The sequence below is a fragment of the Tyto alba genome, unplaced genomic scaffold, assembly GCF_018691265.1.
Source record: "Tyto alba isolate M040663 unplaced genomic scaffold, T.alba_DEE_v4.0 Super-Scaffold_13, whole genome shotgun sequence".
NCBI classification, from domain to species: domain Eukaryota; kingdom Metazoa; phylum Chordata; class Aves; order Strigiformes; family Tytonidae; genus Tyto; species Tyto alba.
Window position 1 is genome coordinate 17704303 of NW_024881275.1, and position 27994 is coordinate 17732296.

The window sequence follows — 27994 nt, forward strand, 5'->3', positions numbered from 1 at the left end:
ACAGGAGTGCTATCCTGCCTTCTCCTGTGTGCCATGCAGCCCTAAAGCAGTGCAGCAGGAAAAGCAGGGGGCAAACAGTTGAAACTGCAGCTCAGGCTCAACAGCATCTGTGGCTCCTCAAAGGAAGCGTGCCATGACAGACTGTCCCAGATCTCACCCTGCCCTGCTGACCCCCTTCTCCAGGGTGTTGACAGCAGCAGATGCTCAGAGAAACAAGTTCACTTGCTGCTGCCAAGAAGGTCTCCTTGCTTTTGCAGGAAACATCCTCACTTGGGGTGCCAGACCTCTGTGCCAATGCTCCCAGAAGTAAGCACAGCTCCTTCTGCTGAGGAACACGGACCAACCTGGCTCTGAGGACCAGTGTGGATGGAGACACCGCCTGTAGCTCCCAGCACCATCCTCCCCGCCGCTGAGCACCAGGAAGAGAGGTTGTTTGAATGGGAAGGACCCTCTGAGAGCTCAGCTCCCTCACGCTGCCACGTGCTGAGGGCTGTGACTTGCTCTGCATGGAGGGCAGCAGGCAGCATGAGTTCAGCTAAAGGGGAAGAAAGATGGCCGTTCCACATGTTCTTTTTTAACCTCCCCTGGCAGAAACCACCCTCACTGCCGGAGGGGACCAGCTGAGGACACGGCGTGGTGTCAGCCTGCAAGAAACACGTGGTGGTTACAGCACAGCCCCTCAGGAGAAATGGCCCCCGGCGCCCTGCCTCGGCCAGGCGGGCACTGGCCGCAGAGACCGGGAGCGCCGAGGCTCCCTGTCCCAGCCACAAGCCCCGCCCCGTCATCACATGTGCGGCTGTGATTGGCTGCCAGAACCAGCCACCCTTCCAGTTGAGCCAGTGATACGTCAGAACAGGGAGCCCCTCCCCCTGAGGCACCGGCTGCCACCATTTTGTTTCAGCTGCCATCTTATGGCAGGGAGCTGCCACTGTCCTGCTCTGTGATTGGTTGCTGTTCTACCCACGTGCCCTTTGGTGTCCCTGTGATTGTCTCCCTCTTTCATTTGGACCAGGAAATGCTCGGATATGGAAATATATATATTCATTTACAATACTTGCAATATAATAGATATATAAAGGAGTGTATACATATGTATAAATATATATTTTTAAAATTTATATCTAGATACAGTATTTTATATATATATGTCTACATTTATATACTTATGTGTTGGTATCTGTATATACGTATATGCATTTATAAAGATCCAGAAATTAAATATCTATAAAAGCATAGGTGCGGAGTAGCAAGAACATCTTTTACTAACAGCTAATGGGACAAATGTGAATAAAAAGTAATTAAATAAAAGGCAGGTTTGCCTTCCCCCCCACACACACGCATACACACTGTGTTGCTGCAGAAGCACCACCACCATGTCAGGAGGCATCAGGAGAGGGAGCATGGACACCTTCAAGGAGCCAACCAAGGGGGCCATGTAGATCACCAGGGTATTGCAGAGCCTTTCAGATCAGACCGTGATTATTCTGGGACACATAGGAGCATCAGGCAGGAAGGTGGTGATAGTGGGGCTGGTGGGGCTTTTATTTCTGGGGCCTCAGCTTACAAGCCAGCAAAACAAACAAACAAACAAAAAACCTGTTCCAAGAAAGTGCTAATTAGGAAAGGAAAATTAATTTTACATTGCTTCAAGCATCTGGTTGGCAAGGGGTTACAGGGACAAAAGGGCCCTTAACTGCAGACTCGCCCACACGGTGGGCCAGTGAATGTCACACACTGGGGCTGAAGGTGACCTCAGGAGTTAATACATGCATCACCCTTCTAACCAAGGAGAAAAAGTGTTGGGGAATCTTTAAGACAAACAGTCTTGGATATGCCAAAGTCAGTTTCTTCTTTTTACACAATGAGCATTATTATGGTGTTAAGGATGTCAGAAAGGTATTTGGTGTAAGAAAGCTTTGTGGGCTTTGTCATACACTGTATAACTTTGGCCATAGCTGTAAATATTATTGCTAGTTCTGTTATTGTACTACTGTGCAGTTAATTTTGGGACAAGGATAAGGTGCTCCAGCTGCAGGCTGGAGTGCAGGTCTAGGGATTTTTTAGAGGGACAAGGCCCTAGATATTAAAAAACAAACTGATTATTTGGCTGTGGTTTTCTGTGATAGGTGTAAGGTCTGTTAAAAACATCATGAATGTAAAGTCTGGAAGTGTGCAACATGCTAGGAACAAATCTATAACGTAAACAAGCACTAATGATCAAAAATCGTAGAATCATAGAATCATTTAGGTTGGAAAAGACCTTTAAGATCATCAAGTCCAACTGTAAATTATGCCCATGATCAAAAATCTAGGGGCAGGGCAAGATTATATTGTCTATGACATGGAACATACGCAAGAAACTGGCACACATTTCCCAAACTTCATTTTTACATGGAGATACCTCTGGATGACCCTTCAGCTGAAAAAAGGCAGAAGAAGAAACTGAGAGAAAATGGGAGTTTAAAGGGGACACATCTCATGCACTTTATTCAGTTGTTTATTGAATCAGAGTTTATAGACCTTATAGGAAGCACACAGAGCACCGGTCTGCACCCTGTCATGATCTTACAGGTTGCTGTAAGATCCACCAGAACCACCGGAGCTCCCTGACACCATCCGTCCTCTGTGTGCCACACTTTGAAATGTAATTTGTGGTTCACAGACCCACCAGCTGGTTCTCTGGGTTGGCGTGAGCTTTTCTGGGGAATCCTGAAGGATAATACCAGACAATCGCAGTGGACCAGGAGAGTGGAGGGACTTCTGGGACAAGGTCTGACTGCTGCGTGATCCTTTTGTTGCTCCCAGGAGTGCCTGCAGGGCAGAAGGCATTCACCCCCCAAGCAAAGCAGGCAGGATTTCCAACCTCCCATCAAGTCAATTACCACATATGAAGCAGAATTTGCCATTTACTAGGGAGGAATTAAAAGGGAAATGCATTAATGCTTAATCAGTATTTATGTTTTCATTTTGGATCTTGTTACAGCTGCCACTACAGACAGACCATGTGGAAGAGCTCCAGGCAATTCCCACACCACTTCTGGACAATCTTGCCAAAATCATGGATACAGCCCTCAGCTGCAAGAGAAAGGGCACAAATGAGCATCTCCTCCAACTGGCTATCCAAGGCTGGCAGGCTATTTTCCAGGTAAAGACATTGTGTGAGAAGCATTGAGTTCCCCTGGGCATGCATGGCCTTATCTTTTGGCTCCTCCGGCCACCCCCACCAGCTGTGGCAGAGCAGGCAGCTTGTTGCTTACTCAGCAGAAAACACAGTGAGACTTAAGGCTGAGCAGCCTTAAATCTCCCGTGGCTGCAGGACCAGTTTTTCTTTTGTGCACAACTGCTGTGCCCAAACATTACCACAGCAATGGCTGTTTGCTACCCAAGGGAAAGCGAGCTGGGAGCTAAGGTGGATCCCAGCACAGGCAGTGCCCTCATCAGTGGGGCAGAGCTGGGTGCTGGTAGCAGGGTCCACCACCAGTTGTAGAGAAGGCAAGTGAAGAGCCAGGTATAGAATCTATCTAGGGGGTGCCAGAGCTGGGACTGGAGACAAGCTACAAAATGCGAATAAGGGGTCCATCCGGGAAACAAGGTGCCTACAGCAGAGGTCCAAGCTGCCTCCAGGAGATAGGGCTAGGGACTGAAGGCCTGCACCTCAGCTGAAATAGGGTTCACGCAAGTGGGGTGAGGAATCGGGGAAGGGGCAGAGAGGTAGGGCTGCTCAGGTCCCTGAGTCCCTTTTTGTGCAGCTTCCCTTCCCAGCAAGGGGTGTCATCACACCTTCAAGGTGACTTGCTGGAAATTTTATGGACAGACCCTCTAGTCAGGCAAAGCGTATAGCTGTGTGCTCCATCTTGCTTTATTTAAAAAAAAAAAAAAAGAAAGAAAAAAAAAATCGATCCCCAAAATTGAGTAATCCAGTCTCCCATTCACCACAGTGAAACTAACATGCTCATTTAGACTAGAGCCAACTGGTTGCTGAGCATTTTATTCCATTACGACATTACAACACTGCCACCTGTTGTTAGTCTGCAGATTTTACTTTGCCCAGCCACACCCTGTGGTAGACCCAGCACCAGCACAGAGGCATAAATCCCCCACTACTTCTGTTAAACTGAAACCTTGCAACGAATATGAACTGAGTGGATGTAACATCATGTCTTTCCATACAAGTTTCAAACAGGTAGAAAACCTGGAAACATCCACAGACACATTGTATTGGTGTTGACTGGTACATCACTGTTTTCTCTGCTAACTCAAAGAATGAGGTTTTGAAAGACGGGGGAGAGGAGAAGGATGGAGAGGGAAGGGGGAGAGAAAGGCTGGGACAGACACCAACAAAACAACCCAGAAACGAAGCGGCAGCAAAACTCATCCCAGCAGAAAACGTCAAGGATTGTGAAATGTACTGTGTCTGTGCAACATTATCTCCAAACTCTGTGACTTCTCCTGATGTGACTATCTATTTTCCCTCAGTATTTGCCCCATCTTCTACCCCAGAGGCTGCCACCCAAAGGCGTACATTTTCCTGGTGCTGGTCAGTGAAGTTCAGTGTCTGTTTTGCAGAATTGTATGAACACCTAGAGAAGATTTGTCTGCAAATGAGCAGTGTAAGTTGATCATATTTGTCTTTGAGTTTCTGACTAGGTGGTTTCTGGGAAGAGTTTCAGCATGCCCTGAAAGAAGGTGGATCAGAAAGAGGTGGATCACACTTTTTGCTAGCAGGTACAACATGGGGAGATCCCACAGAAAGCAAGGAAAGAAGACAAACAGCACAATCCAGCTGGGCCCCTTTGTCCCACTGCCTGCCATTCAACTGGGTCATTTGGTTGGGGTCAGAGGAGTGACAGAGGTGGTTTTTCTGCATGGGTTCCTTGCACTATATTTTTTTTTTTTTTTTCAGGTGGATTTAGAGATCAGTTATAAATAACACCACCTTGAATTAACACTTTTTTCACTATACTTTTTCATGATGTCTCTTTGTGTTTCAATCTTGATGTGTACCATAGTTGAGAAGGGGTGTAATGTGCTTAGCTAGACCCAGGTACCTGGTAACTGCCAGAAGCCTCAGAAGCTGATGAAGAACCCAGGCCCATAGCAGTGATCCCCGGGGCAGTGGGGCCAGCAGAAGCTGCTGGTCAACCCACCACACAGAAAGAAGGAACCTGCCAGCCAGTCAGCCAGGAGTAGTTTTCTCTTCACATTTCTTTCCAGATGGAAGATCCAATCAAAAAGGAAATAATGATCTTGAAGTGGAGTTGCCAGCAGGCAAGCAGATTTACCATGGTTGAGTCCTAATGGGCTGACACTTGAGGCAGCTGGGCCAAGAGAACCTGTCCTGGTCCATGGAGCTCTTCGTCCCAGGGGCATTTCCCTGACTTGAGCCACATGGTTCACTTTGGACCATCATCCAGGTAATTAATGAAGATGTTAAACAGTATTGGCACCCATGTTGTTGCTGGGGTACACCACTGACAACCAGCCTCCAGCTGTCCCTCCCACAGCACCTGTGGGTGCATCCTGTCAGGTGCTGGGGTACATTCTGCAGGGGCTGCTGGGGGCTGGGACCATTAGGGGCTGTCCCCAGGGTGTCAGGACAGAGCCACACAGCCAGACTCATCCCACCCCCCAGAGAGGGAGCAGGCGGGCCAGGGGGCATCAGGGACCTCCCCAAGGACGGGGATGGGCCAAGGCCAGGCTGGCACATCAGTCCATGGGGTCCACGGCTAAGCAGGACAGTGCTGTGGGGACCTGGAGACCAGCACCCTATGGCATCTGCGGGGCATGGGCTGAGGCCCCAGACAGGGCTAAAATGGGGTCCTGGGTGAGGGGCATGGTGTGGAGAAGACCTGGAAGAGAAGGAATGGCCCTTGAGGCCCATCGTTGCCCTTGGGGATATTATAAGCTCCTGTTTGAAGAATACTGGAGAACCCCGGAGACATAGGCACTCCCCCACTTCTAAAGTACCATGACAGCGTGCCCCAACCCCTCAAAAGGAAAGGTGAAATCACGAGATCTTTTAAATGAAAAACAGCATCATCTTGTGGCACTGATTTTAGGAGTGAAAAATATGCAAATGCCAACTCTGTCCTGACTGTTACAGCACAGGTTTCTCACCTCACTTGCTTTTTTTCAATCTCTACAGTAGAAATGTAATGTAGTGTAAGTGGTAAGAGCGTAATCAACGTGATGAGAGCCCTCAGGCTGGTGCACACAATATTGCAGAGAGTATTCTCATTGTGACAGCATCATGCAAGTGAACCATAAATCCCAGTTTCCTTAAATCAGGCTTTAGAGTTATAATTCTGATCTTTATTTGAACTGTGTTTTTACTTTTGATCACTATGATCAGACAAAACAAGAACTATAAATCTAACATGCAAGTTGAATAACTCTTGATATATTTTAGTTCAGTATTTCACGTTTCAATCCAATTTTGTGTAAATAAACCTTCAGTAAAACTGTCACATGCTGAGACAATCTACACGGGACTCGGTTCACTGAGATGTTTGTGGTACCTGGGGCTGGACTCGGTGCTGAGGGGACCACCTAACAGCCAGCCTACACGCTCCATGCCTGAAGGCATGCAGCACCTAAGTCCTTTGTATTGTGTGTGTATGGGAACCAAACCCAGATGTTACAAAAATTATTATTCCACAAGAAATCAAGGGTAAATGCTTCTACAGTGCCCCTGGGAAATACCATAAGGACATCCACAGGCACAGTTACCAATTTACAAAACCTAACACAATACTCCAGCCCTGCAAATGCACTGTCACACCTCTCCCTCGCAGGCCAGCACCGACCCACAGGCACAAAAATTGCAGTCACAGCTGGTTGTCACCTCTGCCTGGAAAATCCTGCTGTTCCATCCATGCTCACTTCATGCCGCTTTCTCTTTGTAAAGTCCCTCCTGAGCAGTGTTCCCAGCATCTGCACAATGGCTCCTTTAACACTCCCCTCCTGCCCCTCCCAGTGGTACTACCTTGCCCATGCACAGCATCCCCCAGCCCTGTGGCCCCATCTGCTTCACCAGGCTCCACACTTTCCCTGGCTGTTTCCAGCTGCCATTTATTATCTCTTTTTCTGGGATAAGAAGGGCTCACCCCTGTCTTGGATAATAATAACATTAACAACAACAACAGTAATAATAATTATAATAAAACAAACAGTGGCATGTCTCTTCTTGCAGTTTTCCTGTACCTGTTTCAGCCAGCCTTGCTCATGTGCTCTTACTCTTCAGGAGTAAAGCAAGTGCCTTACAGAAATCTCTTTTTTCCTCACAAGTCTCTGGGTTTCTCACCTACATTTGTGCTCTCTTCAGCACCAAATATGAAATGTGTTTGGAAGAGGGCTTTTCCCCTGTCTGCCTTGGCCCATGCAGCCCCTATCTCCCTGCTGGCAGAAACAGGAGGGTAGAAATAAGATTCTGCCACAGACACCCAGAGATTCATTGTGACCCAGGAAGAGACAGGAAGTTCCTTCAGTGGTCCCTCTTTTATGGGAATAAAATGCAAAGCAGCAAAGACGACCCAGCCCGCAGTGGTTGCCCTGCATTGCCTCCCCAGCTGGTAGCTGGGGTGAACCCTGCCCTCTCCCAAGGGAAACCTGGGGTCCGAAGTGTCTGTGCTCGTCACAGTCTCTCTGGACCCCCGTGGGGCGGGGAGCAGCCATCAGCCGAGCCAGCACCAGAAGACATGAGCCTCACTTTCTAGCCCTCTCCTGACCTGACTGACAGCCTGGCAAAACCACTCGGTAATGTGGCTGTTTGCAGCAGTTTGGGGGTAACCCTCAGCCTCTGTGTGCCAGGGATTCCTGTGCATGAAATTAAAACTTGTTGCAAAACGCCGTCATCAGAACAGTGACTTTATTAACAGAGACAAACAAAGGATTAAAACACGTTACGGGTTTGCTGAAACACACAGTGTGCCTGTGGAGGACAGACATATTTATATACATCAGTTCATTGTAGAAACGTGAAACAATTTGGTCTAGATGACTAGCATATCCCCTGGTAGTTTGCAATGGATCCGGAGAGATTTCTCTCCGTGGTGACTCCGGTAAAGCAACAGATTTCCCCCCAGCCCCACCCCAGCCAGGCTAGTGCCGGACCCCTGAACGCCACTGGTATCTCATGCGGGACTTTCTCCAGCCCAGGGCAAGCGTGGCTGGACTCGGCCTGAAACTGGTGGTTCGGGTGAAGCCCCGCCGCGGGCTGTGCGCCGCTCCCCCCGCGGTGCGCCGAGTTGGGCCCTCTCAGCTGGGGGGGGGGCAAGAAAAAGGGGTTCACGGTGCTTTGAACACATCCGCGTGTCCGTCGTCTGTCCCCCCACCACCACCACCACCCAGGGGATCCCCTGACCACGGCCCCTCCGACCGGCAGCGGGTGGATGTTCCCCGCCTCGGGAAGGAGCCGGGGGGCGCAGGGAGGGGAAGGGGCCGGAGGAAGGAGGAAAAGAAAACAACTCCACGGGTGTCGGGTGTCACGGACGGCGTTACATGGACGACGTGGGGGCTTCTCGCTGCGTTTCTGGGGCGGGCGAGCCGCGGGAAGTCGCCGGCGCCGCTCCGGGCTGGCACGTCGGGGCGGGGGGGGGGGCGTCGGTGCCTGCGTTCCCGGCGGCTTGTCCCGGGGCGGCCGCGCTCACAGGCACTTGAGGAGGAAGGAATTGCACGAAGTCCCCCGGGGGCAGTCGCAGAGCTTCCCGATGCGGGCCCCCTTCCTCACGGCGCACTGCTCCCCGGCGTCACACTGCGGGCGGTGAGGGGGGCACGGCCGGGCGGTGAGGGGTGGGGTGGGGTGGGGGAGCACCGCCGCCGGCCGCCCCGTCCCGTCGCGCCCCGCCGCGGCACTCACCATGGGCACCTGCCCGAACTTCTTCTCGTAGTGCGGGACCCGCTTGCTCTTCAGCTTCTCCAGCACCTCCTGCAGCGCCTCGATCTGCCGAGAGACAGCCCCCCCCCCCCCCCCCCCGGCCCGTCAGGATGCGCCCGGCCGCCCGGCGCCCCCCGCCCCGGCCCCGGCCCCCCGCCCCACCAGCTCCTTCTCTCGGGAGGCGCCGCCGCCGCCTCCGGGGGGCCCCAGGTCGCGGGCGCGGCGCGGCGGGGCCGGTCCCTGCCCCGGTCCCTGTCCCTGCCCCGGTCCCGGTCCCGTTCCCGGCCCCGGCCGCTGCCCGCGGGCGCCCAGCAGCAGCGCGGCCGCCAGGGCGCAGAGCGCCAGCGCGCGGCCGCTCTCCATGGTGCTGCCGCCCCGCCGCGACGCCGCCGCCGCCGCCGCCTTTATAGCGCCGCGCCCGCCCCGCCGTGCGTCAGCGCCCCCCGCCGCCGCGCCCCGGCGCGCTCGGCTCGGCTCGGCTCGGCCCGGCTCGGCCCGGCTCGGCTCGGCCCGGCTCGGCTCGGCTCGGCCCGGCTCGGCTCGGCCCGGCTCGGCTCGGCTCGGCCCGGCTCGGCTCGGCCCGGCTCGGCTCGGCTCGGCTCGGTTCAGCCCGGCTCGGCCCGGCTCGGCTCGGCCCGGCTCGGCCCGGCTCGGCTCGGCCCGGCTCGGCCCGGCTCGGCTCGGCCCGGCTCGGCTCGGCTCGGCTCGGCTCGGCTCGGCTCGGCCCGGCTCGGCTCGGCTCGGCTCGGCTCGGCTCGGCTCGGCTCGGCTCGGTTCAGCCCGGCTCGGTTCAGCCCGGCTCGGCCCGGCTCGGCTCGGCCCGGCTCGGCCCGGCTCGGCTCGGCCCGGCTCGGCCCGGCTCGGCTCGGCTCGGCTCGGCTCGGCTCGGTTCAGCCCGGCTCGGTTCAGCCCGGCTCGGTTCAGCCCGGCTCGGTCCGGCTAGGCTCGGCTCGGCTCGGCCCGGCTCGGCTCGGCTCGGTTCAGCCCGGCTCGGTTCAGCCCGGCTCGGTTCAGCCCGGCTCGGTCCGGCTAGGCTCGGCTCGGCTCGGTCCGGCTCGGTTCAGCCCGGCTCGGCGCACACACCTGCCCCCACACCCGAGCGTCTTGGCAGCGGAGGGCCGGGTCGCCCCCCCCCCCCCCCCCCCCCCCCCCCCCCGTGTCGTGCGGGAGCAGTGGCGGGCTCGCCCCTCGGCCCGTGGCGGGGAGGGGGGAGGACGGGGGGCGAGGCCGGTGGACACCCGGAGAGCTTGGGAACCAACGCAGGGATCTGAGAAGAGGGAGCGCTAGTAGCCTGTGGGCTAAAGCAAAGCACGGTGTGAGGGGCGGAAGAGCCGGGGTAGGAGGATTAACCAGAAGGAGTTGGGGAGCGGGGGGGAAGATGAAGACGGTGAGCAACCACCTGATGAGGATGGGATGCTTGAGTGAGGGCAGGTGGGACTGCCAACAGGGTGGTAAGGCTCAGGGCCACAGAGAGCAAGGTAAGAAACAGCATCGGATGGCCCAGGATAAAAATAATTGATGGTACTTGGAGCAGAACTGTGCGATGGTGCTTGAGGCCAAATATCGTATTACAGAGCAGGTGCTCAGTGAGCGTCATCCATCCTGAGTGCGAAATGAGGCCACCTCCCTTTGGAGCGAGAAGAAGCACAGCTGCCAAAAGAAGACCTAGCATCATTGCACTTCTGCCATCTCCCTTCAGACCTTCCTACTGACACTCAGCTCTGCAAGCTCGGTGGCCTAATGTTCATCAACACCATGGCCCGGCTGGCCTGGGTCTCCCTAGGTGGAGAATCATCTGGAGAAGGAGGAATTTGGAAAATTTTATTAACAAAACTCTCCTAGCTGGGCATTTGGAGGGGAGATAGAAACAGCCTGAAAAGGCAAAGCAGTGTGAGAAGGAAAAAAAAAAAAAAAAAAAAAAAAGTTGTTTAATGAAAATTAAACAGGCCCAGGGACATATTTTTCCAAATATGAAGGCAGTGTTTAAAGGGACCGAGAGGAGTGTGGCTTAACAAGTAATTTTCAACAGCACCATTTTGTTTGAGGCAATGAAAAGACTCTGATCTCTCTGACTATGATGTTTCTTGCCTTCAGAGCTGCGTGTTCACCTCTTGCTGCTACCTCCTCCCACACGCTGCTGTTGATCATCACATCCAGTCTCATTTGTAATTGCTCTTCAGAGTAGAGATCCTCTTTGTGTTTGCACGAATCCTCTAGTCCCATTTTGCCACAGGGAAGGCTAGGATGTCAGACATCAGGCTGGTGGTGAACCACTCATAGCTAATCCCATGTCCCAGGCTGGAGCAAAAATGCAGCTAAGTGAAGTACTGGAAACGATGGGTTTGCCAAAGCAAAGTCTCTCAGAGCAGAGAAATAGCACAGGCTAAGAAAAACTCAACACTTCATATGGAGAGGGAGATATATAGCCTATTCAACTTTGAAAGCAGTGTATGTGAAGCCTGACCAAAAATTCAAGCCATATTTTATAGTATGAGGATTACTCATGCAGTGTTGAAAACACCACAGAGGTGCTCAGAAAACATCACCCTTTTCTTTCCAACTTGCACTTCCAGTAAAAGGCTGAATTTGTTAGTTCCCCCAGTAAAATTATTGTCGAATGTTGAGGCAATTCCACGTTTCTATTTCCAAAAGTCTTTGTACCTGGTCTGGCTACAGATGCCCACAGAACTGTACATTTCTGTGCCTGTTACTGTCTGCAGCACACTGGCTCTGCAAACATCACTGTTCCCTGCTCCCTATTCAGCCATTCTTGTAGACTTTGTCTCGAGTAATAGGGGGTAAAAAAAGCTGTAGGATGCAGGGTAGCTGAGTATTAAATAAGACTGTCAGAAGTTACCATGTCAAGGAGCAGAACAGGGTCAAGGTGTAAAAACGCAAAATCACTGTTTACAGCTACAAAAAGGCAGGTGCTTTTTGACAACGTCAGTACTCAGTCATAAGACAACTGGCTATGAAATTAAGGGAGTCTGTGTCACTACAGAGCTCAGCTCCAGATAATCTACATGAAATGCTGCCAGACCTCTGAGGCAGACAGCTCTGTTGTAGCTATGCATTAATTCAAGCTTCTCAAAGTTAACTTACTTTCTCCATATGAGTGTTACTGCAGATGAGGTACAAAAAGGACACAGCCAATGTGCATTAACATCTGTATACCAAGTGGGTAATTTTTGAAATTGCAGATGCTATATACTTTCATAATCACACTTTTCCATCATGATCAATTAATTGAATGAACTTCTAACAGCAGGAAAATAATGGAGGTTTCTGTTGATGCTGGTGTCAAAATAATGGAGTATCCATTGAGCAGTTCTGATGCATTTATGTATTCTAGTTTTGACTTGATGTAGACACAGAGTTGGATGGATTTTACGACTACTAGACCACAGAGATTAGTGTGAAGCATTTGTTCAAGTGCTCTACTGAATCAGAGCCATGAAAGTGGACATCTGGCTTTAAGTAGATGCTTTAAGGCTTTGCTGAAAAGCAGCAGGCTTTTATAACTGCTTTGTTGAATTCCCCTAATTTATAAACCTCAGTTTAAAAAAAAAAAAAAAAAAGAACCAAACCCCCAACTTAATGTAATATACCGTCGTTGCTTTTCTGAATTAAGACATTTATTTGGCTGAAATCTGGAACAGTGTGGAAAATGTAAGATAAATCAGTGTTCTGCCATATTTGAAGCAATAGTAGAGTCCAGAGGCATACTTGAAAGATAACATCTGTTTCAGCAGGAGACACCAATTCATCTTGATGAGTAACAGATTGGAAAAACACCATCTATATAAAAGATGGGTTCTCACAAGAACAGCACATACACAAATGCCAACACAAACTCTGAGGCTACAAAATCCCCATTAAACTAGCCCCAAAATGAGCGGAAGAGGGGTGGGAACAGGCACCCAGTGGCTCCTCAGAAATTACAGCCTCTCCATTTCTGCAGGCAGAGCTATTGCAGAGGCTGTGCACTAGCCACATCTCATTTCAGCCGTGGAAGCGGGCAGACAAGCCTCACAATGATTGTGTGCCAGAGGCCCTGCCCTTGATTTTTGTTGTACAAACTGCCACCGATTTTGGTTAGTGACCACACTGTAGGTCCCAGTGGTTGCCAGCACCTTCCTAGTTGCCATGAGAATAAAAAAGGAAAATGGCAATGGGTATGTATTTGTGATCCACCCTGAATTCACTATCTCAGCCCAGATAATTTGAGAGGTACCCTCGGTTACTACCACAGTACCTAGGGACATGACGAGCAGCTTAGTACACCTCATTCACAACTTTCCACTTCCTTCTACGGAGGTATTTGAGAACACCCTTAGGGTCACTGTATCTGCCCTTTTAAACTCCTTGTTCTCAAACGCTGACCTTAGACAGGCCATGTCCAGCTATCAAGGAGAGCTGAACTAGGTAGCCTCTTGGCCTTGCCTCTGCTCTGAGCAATCCCCAGGGTGAGACCAGATGGGTGCAGAAAGGTCCCCTGGAAGCCTCGAGTACTGCGTTCAAGGTCCTGGTCCACCACAGCTGGGCACTTGATATGGCAAAGCCACTTCCCTTGTTCCACAACGTCCACTTGAAAAATCAGTGTCACCCTAAGCAAAATCCTTACCAGTCAGTAAATAAGGAGATGAATGGTTGTGAGCTGCGCCAGTGCTACAGTGAACAGGTAACACTGGAAGTAGGTAGGACAAGTCTCCAAATAGTCACCCACAGGTCTTATGTTGCCTCTGCCATCAGGAATCTTGCAACCTTGCAGCAGCAGCTACCTTTTGCTTAGGTTTAACATTTCCTTTCATTAAACATCCAAAAGAGACCCTATTGCAAGAGCAATGGCAGTGGGAAGTGAGAATGACTATATAATGGAGTCCATGTTAAATAAACCTAAATGAAAGGTAGCTGCTGCTGCAAGGCACAAGATTCGGGGTGGCAGAGGCCACACCTAAACTGTGGGTAACTATTTAAAGACAGCACAAAAATAGCTACCAACATCACCAAAGGTGATATGAGCATGGGGTCCAACTCCTCACTTCTGTTGGATCCAGAGAACAAGGTTTTCCAGCAAACCTCTGGGAGCAAGAGGCCGTCTCTGCCGTCAGTGCCGTTGCACACAATGTGCATCGTGTACAGACAGTGCCTACACACGAAGCAGAGCATGGTAACCTGCAAAAGCTTTTCCAGAAGCCTGCTATGCAGTGGGGGAGCGAGCATCATTAGTGATTCCTTCTGTTCACCTGCAGTGAAGGTCCTGCTCTGTAACCTCCCCTAACCAGAGCATGCTGATAGCGATGCTAAACCCACGCCGAGAAATTTGATGTGTTTAACAGGTTTCTGAAGACAAGTACATTAAGGCAGAACTTTCTTATTCAGAGACATGTTTTTTCTTGGCTTGCACACCTATTCAGAGGAAGGAATTTTGGTAACTGTAAATAACTGTCCTTTCAGATGTAACACACGAGACGGTGTTCTCATTCTCAGAAGCATGAATCCTCCCAAACATGCACACTTCCATTACCTGTATCCCAGGATTATCTCAGAATGATTTAATTACCAGTCTCACTGAAAGAATATATTCAAAGCAAAAATATTATTCCTAAGTGATCATTTTTCTCAGCAGGAAAAGGCAACACTCCTCATGGCTTTGGAGTAACAGACTGAGGAAAGTGAGCCCCATAATTTAGAGCAGAAAGACAACATGTGCCTGAACTAATTACTCAACCACAGTGGGAGAAAATAGAGAGTGTTTCTTTATACTGGAAGACATTAATGGCAATCGTCTCAAGGTCTGAAACCTTTGTTCTCCCTGGCTATATTTTATATACACATATTTAAAAGTAGGATATTTCTAAAGGCATTTCATAGGTCCAGCAGCCATAAATAATGTCAATGTACATCTAGGATAAAGAAATTCCAAGGCCATGCCCAACATGTTTACGAGTTCACGTAGTGAGCCAAGAATCAGTGGCACAAAAGCACAGCTCTGTGCCTAGTTGCCATTCACTGCAGTATTTTAAACTATTACTCTCTGCTAAATATGTTTTTAATATACTAAGAACATGCATGTGAGCACAACAGCGAAATAATCTTTCCAGTGGTGCCGAACACACCAGGTTTTGGATAGATTTCTTCTCAGTAAAATACTGAGAGAAGTGATCCTTTAGTGCAATGCAGAGACCCCACAGTTCAACATATGATGGGCTGTCTGTAATCTAGATTGAAAGTCCCCAAATAATTGTTTCATTCTCATTTTTGCATCTGCCTGAGACACAACTGAGAGGGCTAGTAGCCGACAGACCTTTCTTCCCCCTCCTTGGTCTGAGGGGAACTCCTCTGCTGCACAAGCCTAGGAAGGCTACAGATAGCACGTTATCCAGGATGAGCAATCCTTCTCCCCACAGGCCAGCACAGGATAGGACCTCCATCCATGTACATTAATTCTTCTCAGATTCAATTCTCAGTCTAGAGTATTTTTGCCAGTGGTTATCTGGGAACCTGTAGGGCAAAGCTAGGTAAAATCACTTTCCTACTCCCAGCTGACAGTTATCTGCCTCCTTGTTCTAGGCACACTACGCATCAAGCATTTAGTTTCTACAAGGTGCAATATTTCTAAAGAGAACAAATGAAATTACAGACACTCAATTCTTGAAAAACTGCAAACTGTAATGAGTAAGTTTAACCAAAGCATCCCAGCATCTCAATAGCCCTAAAGTCAGAGGGATTCAGGCACCTGCTCTGCATGAAGCATTGATCCATGTGGGGAGAATGCTCCGTCTTCATTAAACTAAAACTGCCAGAAGCATCACACAGCAAGATGTTGGAACACCTTTGCAGCCAACCCTTGTCCTCAGAAGGGCTCTCAGCAACCTGCAGCTCTCACAGATATCAGCATATGCTCCTCAGCTCTTCCAGAAAACACCACACATCCATCAGGTCCTCTTGCTGTTTTGACTTAAGGGAAGTACATAGAAGAGTGATGTTTTTTTGGATGAAATCCAGAGAAAGGCCAAAATGCCAACAACTGCATGAAATCTGTAATTTCATGCTGCGTTGAACTCCCTGGATGCCCTTACAGCACTTCTCTTTTGAAAATCATTTACTAGCAAATGTACTTTTGTTGTTGGATTGCAAAAATATTTGCATTTATAGGGAGACATACAAAGAATTAAAAGAAATAAAGAAGCCAATAAGCATGAAACGTGTAGCTCATTTTGCAGATTTATTTACATACAAGATAGTATCAATGGTTTCTTGTCAAACATTAAACATAATGTTAGAAGTTGCAGTTTATTCATACAATGTTATACAAGCACTGTAAGGGACTGATCTCAAATCACTATCAAAATACTGAAGCACTGTGAGATGATTACTCAGTGAAAGTAACTACATTTCCATTAAAAATAGCATTGTACAAATCTTTATTTTTTAATCACCCCAACATTGTAGTTAGTTTGCTCTCCAGCCCCAATTAAAATATACAGAGATCATTCTGATAAGTGTATGCTTAAGTTTACATCCGGAAAACCCCAAATTCTGTCTTCTTCGTAGGCGCATTCAATGCTGCGCTGAGACTGAGGCCCAAAACCAGTCTTGTGTCAGCTGGATCGATAATTCCATCATCCCATAATCTACAGGGAAAAAAAAACCCAAACAATAATAATTAAAGGAAATTAACATACACAGCAGGTAAATTTTCAAGCACCTGAAAACCGGAAATAGTTATGCTAAAGACAGTGGACCAAAAAGCTAAATTACACTTGAAGCTGTGGGGTTAATTCACCTTCACCATTAATGCAGCAGACTGGTACATATTCTTTGTGGAATTTGTCTTCTAGAACAAAGTATAAATTTTGGATAAATGAAGAACGTCAGGTCTACATATTTTAAATTAGATTCTTCATACCTATTTTTAGTAAGAACTCATCACTTTAGAAAAAAAACAGACCCTCTTTTTTTTAATATTTACATGGAAAATGACATTTTGTCAATGACCTATTCTAGTAAGAATGCTTGTAGTTTAATGACTATGTCACATCACTATTTACGTTATTCAGGTTACTTCAGCTGCCAGATGAGGACCACACAAGTGTTTATTCTTTTATCATTGAAAGAGCTAAAGTAAATTTAAAGTATTTCCAGTAATTGTTGCATTTGTTTTTTCTGAAGACCATTTCTAAACAACTGTAAGTTAATACCCTCCTTAACCCAGCCCAGAAGGCAATTAAATTATGGATAAGCAATTACCAAATTCCCAAGTCCCCAAAATTACTAACACTTATAACTAGTCTCTTTGCTATTATCCAAAAATTAAAGTACTTGTGGCATCAGTTCTCAGTGACAGCTTCATCCAACCCAAAATAAAACCCACATCAAAAACCCCAGCAGGCCACTAAACTGTAAGTATCGCTACTACCTCCCCAAACAAGTTATTTAAACAAGATACCACACTGCTCACTGTAACCCTGTCTCACTTAAATAAGCATGCATTTTAATCAGGGTCTGCAAAACATGCACCACATCTTTGCTTAAGATAGTAATGCTCCTCCTCCATCCTACCCTTCCCTAGTGGGACTTATTTTGGAATCCTTTTGAACTTACTTCAGGGTTGGCTAATGTTTAATTCTGTCATGAACAGGAAGCTAAGACTGACTCTACCAAAAGAAAGCATAGCCAATCCTTTCTAAACGAAGCTTCCATCTGCGAATTTCCTATTGCTTGACAATTAATTGAAAAAAATCTACTATACAGGGAACAAGGTATTTTCCATGCTCCCTCTCAATACTACATGTACCAGCCTCACCCCTGAAAGAAAGAGGACTGCAAACTGTACATAAATACATGCTGGTAAGATCAAGGTTGCAGCAGACACTTCCGAATGTTTTCCATCTTTATTTCGCTATTTGCTGTGAAAGTAATATTCATCAAATCAGATAAAAATATTAAAGAGACTGACAATGTATGCTTTTTATTTTACAACAAATGCATGCATCTATCCTAGGATGCAAAGAGTGGAATTGCAATAAAGGACACCTGTAACAACATGACGCACGAGTCAGCTTAGGAGCCTGTTCTCCAACTAGCAGAGAGAGAAAAAAAGATACCCAACGCAGAAAGAACCTCCTGCTATAAACACACCTTACCATGATGCATCTCTCAAAGTAGAGGAGACTGTTACCCTAAACAACGCACAAGAGCAAAGCTGAAGTACAAAAGAAGAAAGGGATCAGGAAAAGGGGAGACTTTGCTGTTAATTGGGCAAAACTATGCAGTTTCTATTTTGGGACTGAAAACAAAAGCTTGGTGAAAGAAATTTTACAACACAGTTGCTGTAGCACTCACTGGCTTAGCTGACAGGTCCCAACCAGCATAGAAAGAAGCCTGGAAAAGAAAAGAACTTCGAGGGAAAATAAAAATGCTACAAACACAAATTACAATTGCAAAGAAACCGTAGCTCTAACTAATCTGTTCTCATTTTAGGATTCTCAGTGAGTATCTCCTTTCCAGGGGGCTAGTAAGCCATATATTGGAATATTCTAATTTTGGAATATTCCATCTGCATGAAAGTGGTACTAACAACAAATGCTGTTGCAGAAGACACACATATGTTTATATCATATTCTGGATAAAGTACATGGTATAACATCTTGCAGTCTGGTTCCTGTGAGTAACCAACTTCTTTCCCAGCTGTAGCTTTAAATTGTAAGTTATAACACATTAAAATATCTTGGCATATTTCAAAAATACTCAATTGAAAAAAGACTAGGAGTAAGTACTTCTAATCATACAATGAAAACAATTAGAAGCTTTTTGTTCAAAATAACTGAAGTAACTTGGCTTTACTGAGACTTAGGAGTTGTTTGAATTTTCTTGTTTATCCCCAAGACTGGTTATACCTGTTCATAGAATCTAACACGATAGAATGGATAAGTTGAGAGTATTTCCTATACTTTTAACATCATGAAATATGCATTACCGAAGTCTAATGCATATGGTTTTCTTTCCTTCTTGTATTATAGATCTTGATTTAGTTTTGATGAATATAGTCACATTAATCTGCCAAAGGGATGGAGAAGATCCCTATTAATAGTGAAAAGCAAAGTAGTTTTGTGAGGTCAAATAAACCCCCATCCATTTGTTTTCTTAGGACTATGAAAAAAGAAAGGAACTGTAAGAACAATTTCAAATATAGTAACTTCTATTTTTAAGCAAACTTGTTTTTTTCGACTGTTATAGGTTTGTTTGCTCTGCATATTAACTTGTTTTAATAAACATTTGAAATTAACTTTTTTATTAATGAAACACATTCAAGCTGAATGAAGGAATTCATACTTCTTAAAAGTGTTTAATAAATCTGCTAAGGGCCTGGGGGGGGGGGCAGGGACGAACTGAACCAAAAAGAATCACCAACTTAATGCAGTACCTTCCAAGCTGCAACTTCATAGTGACTACCAGTGTAATAAACACTTCCAAACACAAAGCACATTTTAATGGCAGATTTGTTTTTTTTTGTAACACCACAATTAACTTATATTAACAACCACGAAGATTTTATGTTGCATGGAAGTCAAGCTGCTTTCATGTGGTCACCGCTGGCTTCTGCTTCTCTTTGTTTAAAGAAAATTACATTCTCTGCTGGGATGTAACATTAATAATTAAACTATCTATTAAACCCCCACTGCTAGAACATGAGTCACAACTGAACATAAAGTATTTGTAACCGAGACACTGTGAGTAGAAGAAATGAAGTCCCGAAGAGTAAAATGCTCATGTAATTTGCTAAAATGCAAACCGCTGAAATCCTTTTAGAAACCTGTAAGCAGATTAATAAAACTCATTAAAAAGGGTGCTGCCTAATGACTCCCGTTAATTAAGACTGCTCACTGTGAAAGGTTCTAATCAAATAATTGATTAAAGTTTGATTAGAAAATACAGCTGCAGGGAACAGTATTGACATCCCGTACACATAAACAAGTTATAAATTATAAGTAAAATTATGTAAGCAGAGTAAATAGGGAAATTTGCTTGTATTTTAAGATAGTTAGGGAATTTTGCTTCCCTTTCATTATTACTGCTAAAAGCTTGATTCGAAGCCTAATGAAGTTAACTGGAAGGGTCACATCAATCCCAATGGACATTAGGGGTGAGGTACACTGGTCCCCATAGGAGCCTCTAAACCAGCTGCACCTGAGCAGCAATACCCGAGCAGCAGTCTTTCTGCCCATCTATCATTCTTTCCTTGCAGTAATGCAAAGCTGTTTGTCAGAGTTTTCTTGTTGGTCTTTTTGGTGAAGGGATCTAGTTAGCACCTGACAAAACCAAGGCTGTCCAGATTCAGCTTCAGTATAGCACCCTGACATCTGGTTGGCAGTCAACTGTTTTTACCATGCTTGGGACCAGACAGAAAGCATCTTTGAGAGCAAAGGGAACAGGTTACTACTCCCTGACCTACAGTGAATGCCTGCCAATAAACAGCTGCTAATGTTGACTCAATGGATTGGCTCCAAGGTCCAAGGTGGCTAAATCCCTCCCTCAGGTACATTATTTGCTGCAAAAACTGTAATCCTACTTTATCTCATTGTTTCTGCTTGAGCAGCCTATTCCACAGGAATGAAAACTTGAGCTATCAGTCTGAGATCTTGCTTAGGATTTAGCAATAAATAAAGGAAAGAAGGCACACATGTGATAATATTATTAGGAGGGCATGAAACCAGGGCAGAAAACATACGAAAATCTACCGATATACCCAATTATCTCTACAAGACAGAAGGGAGCAATTAAGAGCTCCTAGACAATGCAGACTGTACCTACATGGATTGAAGAGAGAGAAACCAGCCTGGATTGTCCTGACCTGAGCCAGTCACACACTGTTCTCACAAGCACTCCTCAGTGAAAAGGGACATTTCATTTTCACTGCTTTTAGTCAGATGAACCTCAGTGGGATTCAGCTCTGACATTTGACTTCATGTCTCAGCTGGGCTTATTAGCTCGGGTGCAGCATCACATGAACCCAATCATGTGCAACCCTGACATATGCTGGTTCTCGGCCAGCTCACAGCTGTGCACAGTTAAGTTTCTCTTCCAAGCTACAGGCACAGTAAGAAGTACAAAACTACCCTGCTCTTTTAAATGAAGGCCAGGACACCTAATATTAAGAGCACTTCCTAATCCCTAGGCTAGGCAAACAGGCTATTTACTGAGGTACCTTCTGGATTTGCAACCTAACTTCACAAAATGGCCAGATATTCTGGAAACATAAACTGGTAAAAGTTGCTCAATAAAAAGCACAATGCTGGTGTTAAATACTTCAGTTTCATGTCTAAAAATCACTAGACATTATTAACAATTTAGAATCTGACTTTTTAAATTCTCATCTTAATCTTGTATGTAAAACTAATTTCTTGAAGATTATTAACTTAATGTTGTAAATACTAACAATGGTCTGTTGGCTTTTGAGAGAGGACAAGTTTTTATATTGCTAATATACTGAATATATTGAATGTTAAATAAATGCAATTATTTCCAATCATGAGTACAAGGAGACCGTGCCTGTGTTTCCCATGAACATATATTTAAAAAAAAAAAAAAAAGCAAATGTTAAAAAAAATTCAAACCATTCATCTTGCCCTCCATGGTAGGGATTGATTTTAAATACAGACAGTTTGATTCAATTTTTAATGTTATTTTATCAGTGGAAAATTCTTAAAATCCAGTTATAAAAGATGACAATATATGTTTTCATTTTTGCTTCTTCCTTCAGGGCACATGGTTTTGTGACACAGGTACTAGGCTTGATCTTTAAGGGGTACTAAAAGAGCTAGCACAAAATTTTATAACAACCGATACTATCTCTCAATCTGGGGAAAACCCTATGAAATTCAAAAATGATTAAAAAAAAATAAAAACCAGTGTGCTACCAAAAAGTCCATGTTAATAACTATTCAAGATTTCACTAAAGTATCCTCATTGATCGCATGTAAAAACCCCAATAAACTGGAACTTAGTAGCAGTGGGTGTTGTACACATGCACAAAACCTCATGAAGTTGAGAATATCTATGACACTCTCTCTCTGCAGCACTACCATACAGGACTTTGCCAGAAGCAGAGACCAAATGGTAATGAGACTAAAACCCTCCCTTAACTCATGACCCACATGCTATACAACTAGGGTCCTACTGAGAATACTGATCCCATCACAGCACCAGCCAGGGCAAAATGGCAAGAGCTTCTATATGATGAAGACACTCATTTGATAAAACATTAAAATTAATATGCACCTCCCAGGTATGATTAATTCAGCTAAGATCATTCCACTATCCCAACAGAAAACACCGTAAAAGCTACCATTACTTTTCTATCTTCCTTCAGATCATGACAAACAACTCATAAAGGAACTCAGTGATGCTATGCCACTGCTGTTCCTGCTGTATCGAATTTGTCATACATCAGGATCAAGCAGGTATCAAGTCAGATAAAAAGGCCCGCAACCTCCTTCTCTTATTGACATCTCCATGGCATTGACAAAGTATCCTGCACCCACCTGTTCACATTATTTCTGCCCATGAAGCACACATCAAAGCTTATCATATCCCAGTCGCTTTTTACTGTTTGATTCCAGGCTTCCCAGCTTCCAGGTAAGAAAACCATCCATAATTCTAGTTCAGCTATACAAAAACATACATACAGCAGACTCAACAGCTGTACGAGACTAATACTCTTTCTGCAAAATGAGGAGCCACAGAGGCACAGTAAACCCTTGTTATTATATGCTTCCCTCTACCATCATTAGCAGCTGAGAGCCTGTGGAGAATTAACTTTTGGATAACACAAGCAGAAAAACGTGCAGGAACATTAGTACAGACGGGATTAAATTAATGTAGGGTAACGACCAGAGACCAAGAAAGCCTCCACGCTAGTTCCCAGAGGTAACACTCCAGGATGCCACTCTGCTTCGTTAGCCTAATTAGATCCCGGGCATTTATTAATATTCCATTAATCTGAGCACAAAATGCTGCAAAGGACTTCTCACACAAGCATGAATATGCTTCACCCATCAGCTAACGCCCTGTCCAAATTGCTATCATCCAATATAGTCACCTACCCATATCATGACCTGAGATTGGCAAATGGCTTCAGGTCTTCCTGAAACTTCTTTACTACTGGCCTTTTCTACTTGCAGAATCCCACTAAAATGAATTCTTCCTAACACACATTCAGCCAGGCATTACACTGTTCAATGGGCTTTAGAAACGTGACCAGATACTATACCGGGGAGAACGGTGTAACACTTATTCAGAATAAAATACAAAGAATATAAACTCCATGCTACTGTATCATGACTTACAGAACCAGCAGAGTAATTCCTATAAGTGCACGCTTTCTTCTGAAACAGTACATACTACAAAGTGTCAGAGACAAGACAGATAAAACATTGATTTGAAGCTTGTTTTGTTGTAGTACTGCACGTGAAACACAATCTTTGCTCCAGATTGCTCTGTCCCACTGTTCTTCAACACCAGAATTTAGATGTTATTGTTATGCCATCTGATTGCAATTAAGTTTTGGAAAAGTAATTTATATGTTACCTTGCACTGGAATAATAAGGGTTTCCTTCCTCCTCAAACCTCCTAATGATTGGCTCCTTCAAAGCTGCTTCATCTGCCTCAGATAACTAAAAAAATAGGTAAATAAACAAACACAGATAGGATGTTCTTCAGTATTTTCTTCCACAATGTCAGCAGAGCTTTATATGTAGCATCAAACTCAAAGAAACTGCCTAACTCATCTCCCCTACGTTTTTTCCCCTTTTTACAAGAATTATCAATTTACCATATTTGACAATTAAATTAAAATACCACTTTTCAAAATGAGTGGGTGGGAAAATGAGAATAAAATACACTTAACTGAGTGTAATTGGGGATTAGCATCTGAAAATTACTGAAGCTACTGTACTGAATAAACCCCATGCTGAGTTGCCTTTGCAAGATTTTTTAATAAAACAAGTCTGTGATAGTATAACATTGTGTTTCTCTATGATCCAGAGCGGTCACCATTGTAATTCAGAAAATGTCCAAGTTTCTAACACATTTTATTAACTACAATTATTTTTATGCACCTTCTTTCTGGATATCATCCTGTCCATTTTAGCAATTTGGGAAATTAAGACAGAGATAGATTAGGGTGAATATATTCTATCCGTAGAAAGCCCAAGTAAAGTGTAGAAAAAAGAACTATTGAGGTAACATGTACATATTGCTTCAGTATTTTAAATAATTACTCATGATAAACACAATTTTAAAACATCACAATAAAATTACTTCTTACAGGATCAAGACACCAGTGTAAGTATGAACCATCAAATTAAAAAAATACAGCAGGAAAGAACGTACAGAGAAACTATAAAAGATTATTAAACAAAATACCACTAGTTTTCAATTAAAATGTTGAAATAAGTCAAAACCTTTTCCAAATCTCTACAGACTTCTGCTGTTGTAAGATTCATAATTCTCAGTGACTGAATAATTTGAAGATCAGCTTTCTATAAAACTGCCTACTTCAAAAATAATTGGAAAGACACTTTGTTCTTCCATATTCCTCCTCATACTACTCCCAAGCCTCCAAGGAGGATCCCTGGCTGCTCATCTTGGGCAGAACTAATAATCTGGTGCTCAAAGCACAAAAAGATGATGACATGAGAAACACTCCTCTTTTTAAGCAAAGACAAGAAATGTTGTGAACAATCTTCACATTTACAAGACGTAAACAATAACATTTCACAAATGCTTCATGTTTGTCAACACACTAGGTGGCATTAGGAGAATGATAGTTCACTGGTGTCTCACTTCTAACATCCTTTCCTAGCTCAAATTGAGCAACTCCAGTGAAATAGTAAACGATAATGACATTACTGTAAATGAAAGAAGAATAATATACCTGTTTTCCCTCCCTTGCTTTCCGGTCCTTAGCTATTGTAGCTAGAACAGTTGCTGCTTGTTCCCCTCCCATCACCGATATGCGAGCATTTGGCCACACATAAAGAAATCTTGGACTGAAAAAATACGTATTAAATATTAAAATAAGACATTGCCTTATTTCCTAGTAAAGAAGTAATTCTTACTCAGCTAAGAATTAATTTTTATGCATGAAACCCTTAGTGTATTGGTTTTTAAAGAAAGCAAATTAATGTACGTCAATGCTTGCAGCATTATGTTTGAAAATGCAAAAATTTTGCTTATTTCCTATATTGAAGCACCTTAAAAATTTATTCCTCTCCAGGAATTTTTCTCTTTAAAAATATCATCAACAACTTCAATAGTATCAGGGACCTTGAAAATTGTAAAAAACATTTATGTGAGTCATATCCAAAGGGTCAAAAAAATAAATCCTATGGGGTTCTGCAAACATTACTCATAAAAACACTCATTAAAGTGAATAAGGATTTTTTTTACACAAGCTGGTACTCTTCATATGAATGCAGAATTAAGGGCCAGCCCATACTGCCTAATGATTGTTTAGGACTATACAATTTTTCCTTCAAGAGGGAAAACGGGAGAAAAGCATGTCAGCGTATTTACATGTTAGAAGATCTCCTCTGTCACCTAATTTAAGATTATGAGCCTATCTGTCTCTACAGGTTTGTCAGGTTGTTATTTACTTATGACCATATTCAGAGAATGGTTTTGTTTTCCAAATAAACAACTTCTGCAAGAGTTTAGATAGTTTTTCAGAACGGTATTTCCAGGTTATGTTGTCTTAATGTAGTCTTATCTCCTGCCCTAATTTGAAATAACACTTACCTGTATGCTCTTCCACACATCCCATAGTTTCCAGCTCCGTAAGAACCACCAATAATCACTGTTATTTTAGGTACATTGGCACAAGCTACAGCAGTTACCATCTTGGCACCATCTTTTGCTATCCCTCCAGCTTCATATTCTCTACCAACCATGAAACCTGCAGAATTACAACATGAAAAAAAGGCTCACTGTATTACTATACTATGCTATACATCATACTATGTGCTTTATAGCACATGCAGATAAAAAAAAAATGAAGAAGTGATCATAAGGCAAGGCCTTCACCAGTTGCTGACAAGCTGATTTCAGAACAGATTGGAGATCGATGTACAAAAAAGCACACAAGATTCTATCTAAAAGTCATAGCCTCAACTGTTAACAGCAAAGCCTACAACATAGTGAAACTTCAAAATATTGATTATTCACCTGTAATATTCTGCAAAAACACAATGGGAATATTTCTCTGGCAACACAACTGGATGAAATGTGTTCCCTGTGGGGAGAAAGGAAAAAAAAAAAAAGTAAGCCACTGAAAGTTGGATCAGTAAAGCTATCACTACTCCCACTCTGAAGTCTGTGATGTCTTCTTCCACTGAAGTCCATGGGAATATTTGCATCATGAAGTGCTATACTACTTCTGCTTCATCCAAAGTCAGCCACAAAACATGCATTCACTCTAGCAGAAGAAAATACCAAAAATGTGTGAGTCCAAGAGCAAAGCAGAAATAATATTCTTAAAAAGCATTACTGCTGATCTTGAAAAGCTCAACTGTTTTGACTCAGTCAATATGTTGTTAAACCACAGACAGTTTCACAGCATGGCATCTAATGATGTGTCTTGTAAGACTGTGTCACAGAAATTAAGACAGCCAGTCAGAAAATAAAATATCTCCCCATTTCCTGTACAGAAGAAAATTTTTCTCTGAAATTGGGAAAGGCCCACGTACACTATTTGTTCATGGCCATGCCAATTGCTGTAACAGTCCTTCCTAAGGGCAGACGCCCTCTCCCCATTTTCTAGGAAAACACCATTTTCATAGCAAAGATACAAGTAGTAGATTCCAAGCTTGTTTCAATTAATCTAAATTAGTAAAATTCTTCAGATTATTTACATGCTGCTGGTAAAAAACCCAAAAAGGTACATAGCACAGCAACTGAAAAAACCTCTAACCTCTTCACAAAACAAAACCAGCAAAATTTACGAAAATAAATTAAGAAAGAGAAAAATCATGAAGCATAATCTTTAGCTATTTTTTTCAGAGAAGCACTCGGAAAGTATAGTGATGATCTGGGGAAAAAGCAATGTCACAACTCATTACAAAAATAGAAACCAAACAAAAAAAAGGAATATTGTTAGATTATGATGCTTACAGAAGCAATATCATCAGCAAAGATCTCTCTAGAAGTGAAACAAGTGAAATGACCATCTCCTCTTACAGTACTGATATGCCAGCAAAAGTCAGCAAGGAAAGATTCCTTACATTTTTTTTACTGGTAGGAAAAAAGGTGCAGCATTAAATTATCATAAAAACAATGAAAGTATTATAAATGCTGAGTTATTCTCAACTTGGAAATAACTATGTTAGAACAAATTCTAGTTGAAAACAATTTGACTCACTGCAGTGCTCCAAGTTGAAAGTATTCCTTCAGTATATGAAACTCAATTTCATGCATTATTTTATTACAGCAGTAGATCAAGTAAAACTACTTCCTTTCTCCAAATCTCTCATTAAAACTACTGTTTTATTCACCATTAATTTGAGGAGCCTGATAAAACAAAACTACCATATGTAATTCCTATCACAAAAAATTCAACTGACAGTAGTTCCTTGAAAAAGAACTAAACCAAACAACATGGAACATGGTAAGTAACCACTGTGTCATACCCAGAAACTCTTTATCACCACCAATCCCCCAAGCCCACCTGTAAAGAACTGTTAACTATAATGCAATCATAATATTCCATCAAAGATGCCCTTTAATTCACAAAACATAGTTGAGTTCACAGATTTTATGAGACTGCATGTGTTTTCACTCAGTGGTTTAAGCAGGAGATGCCACATAACTTATAATAACTTTCCAGTTATTACAAAAACAATTATGTGATTTACTGTAGTACTTCACAATTTAGAGGTTAGGAATTATAACTAATAGGGTATTTTTGCAATAAGCATGGACTTTTCTTGAAATAGCTGTAAGTTTCAGGATATACTAATTTCCACTGTGCTGTAGTCACGCAAATTCAAATGCTGTTTTTCTAACTACATTTTCCTATTGACCTACCTACTTCATATCTGAAAAATCTAGAGAACACTG

At 44.2% G+C, this 27994-nt stretch overlaps 2 protein-coding genes across 2 annotated transcripts in view; both read right to left on the minus strand.

Moving 5' to 3' along the window:
- Positions 1 to 7850: 7850 nt before the first annotated feature.
- Positions 7851 to 9249, minus strand: CARTPT (CART prepropeptide). The gene is made up of 3 exons (XM_042787903.1): positions 9038 to 9249; positions 8858 to 8941; positions 7851 to 8752 (listed from the first exon to the last, which is right to left on the minus strand). The coding sequence occupies exons 1-3, from the start codon at positions 9236 to 9238 to the stop codon at positions 8645 to 8647; spliced, it is 393 nt and encodes a 130-aa protein (XP_042643837.1). The 5' UTR covers positions 9239 to 9249; the 3' UTR covers positions 7851 to 8644.
- A 6835-nt stretch (positions 9250 to 16084) lies between these two features.
- MCCC2 (methylcrotonyl-CoA carboxylase subunit 2) overlaps positions 16085 to 27994 on the minus strand; it is a 37281-nt gene continuing 25371 nt past the window's right edge. The window contains exons 13-17 of the mRNA XM_042787685.1: positions 26105 to 26171; positions 25679 to 25835; positions 24816 to 24930; positions 23468 to 23553; positions 16085 to 16512 (exon numbers count right to left, since the gene is read on the minus strand). Coding sequence (XP_042643619.1) covers positions 16395 to 16512; positions 23468 to 23553; positions 24816 to 24930; positions 25679 to 25835; positions 26105 to 26171 — 543 coding nt within the window. The 3' untranslated portion in view covers positions 16085 to 16394. The remainder of the gene's footprint in view (positions 16513 to 23467; positions 23554 to 24815; positions 24931 to 25678; positions 25836 to 26104; positions 26172 to 27994) is intronic.

Coding starts and splice junctions, on each gene's coding strand:
- CARTPT (XM_042787903.1), bottom strand. CDS start 9,238: ATGGAGAGCGGCCGCGCGCTGGCGCTCTGCGCCCTGGCGGCCGCGCTG. Junction 8,942..9,037: donor CCTCCCGAGAGAAGGAGCTG/GTGGGGCGGGGG, acceptor GTCTCTCGGCAG/ATCGAGGCGCTGCAGGAGGT. Junction 8,753..8,857: donor AGTTCGGGCAGGTGCCCATG/GTGAGTGCCGCG, acceptor CACCGCCCGCAG/TGTGACGCCGGGGAGCAGTG.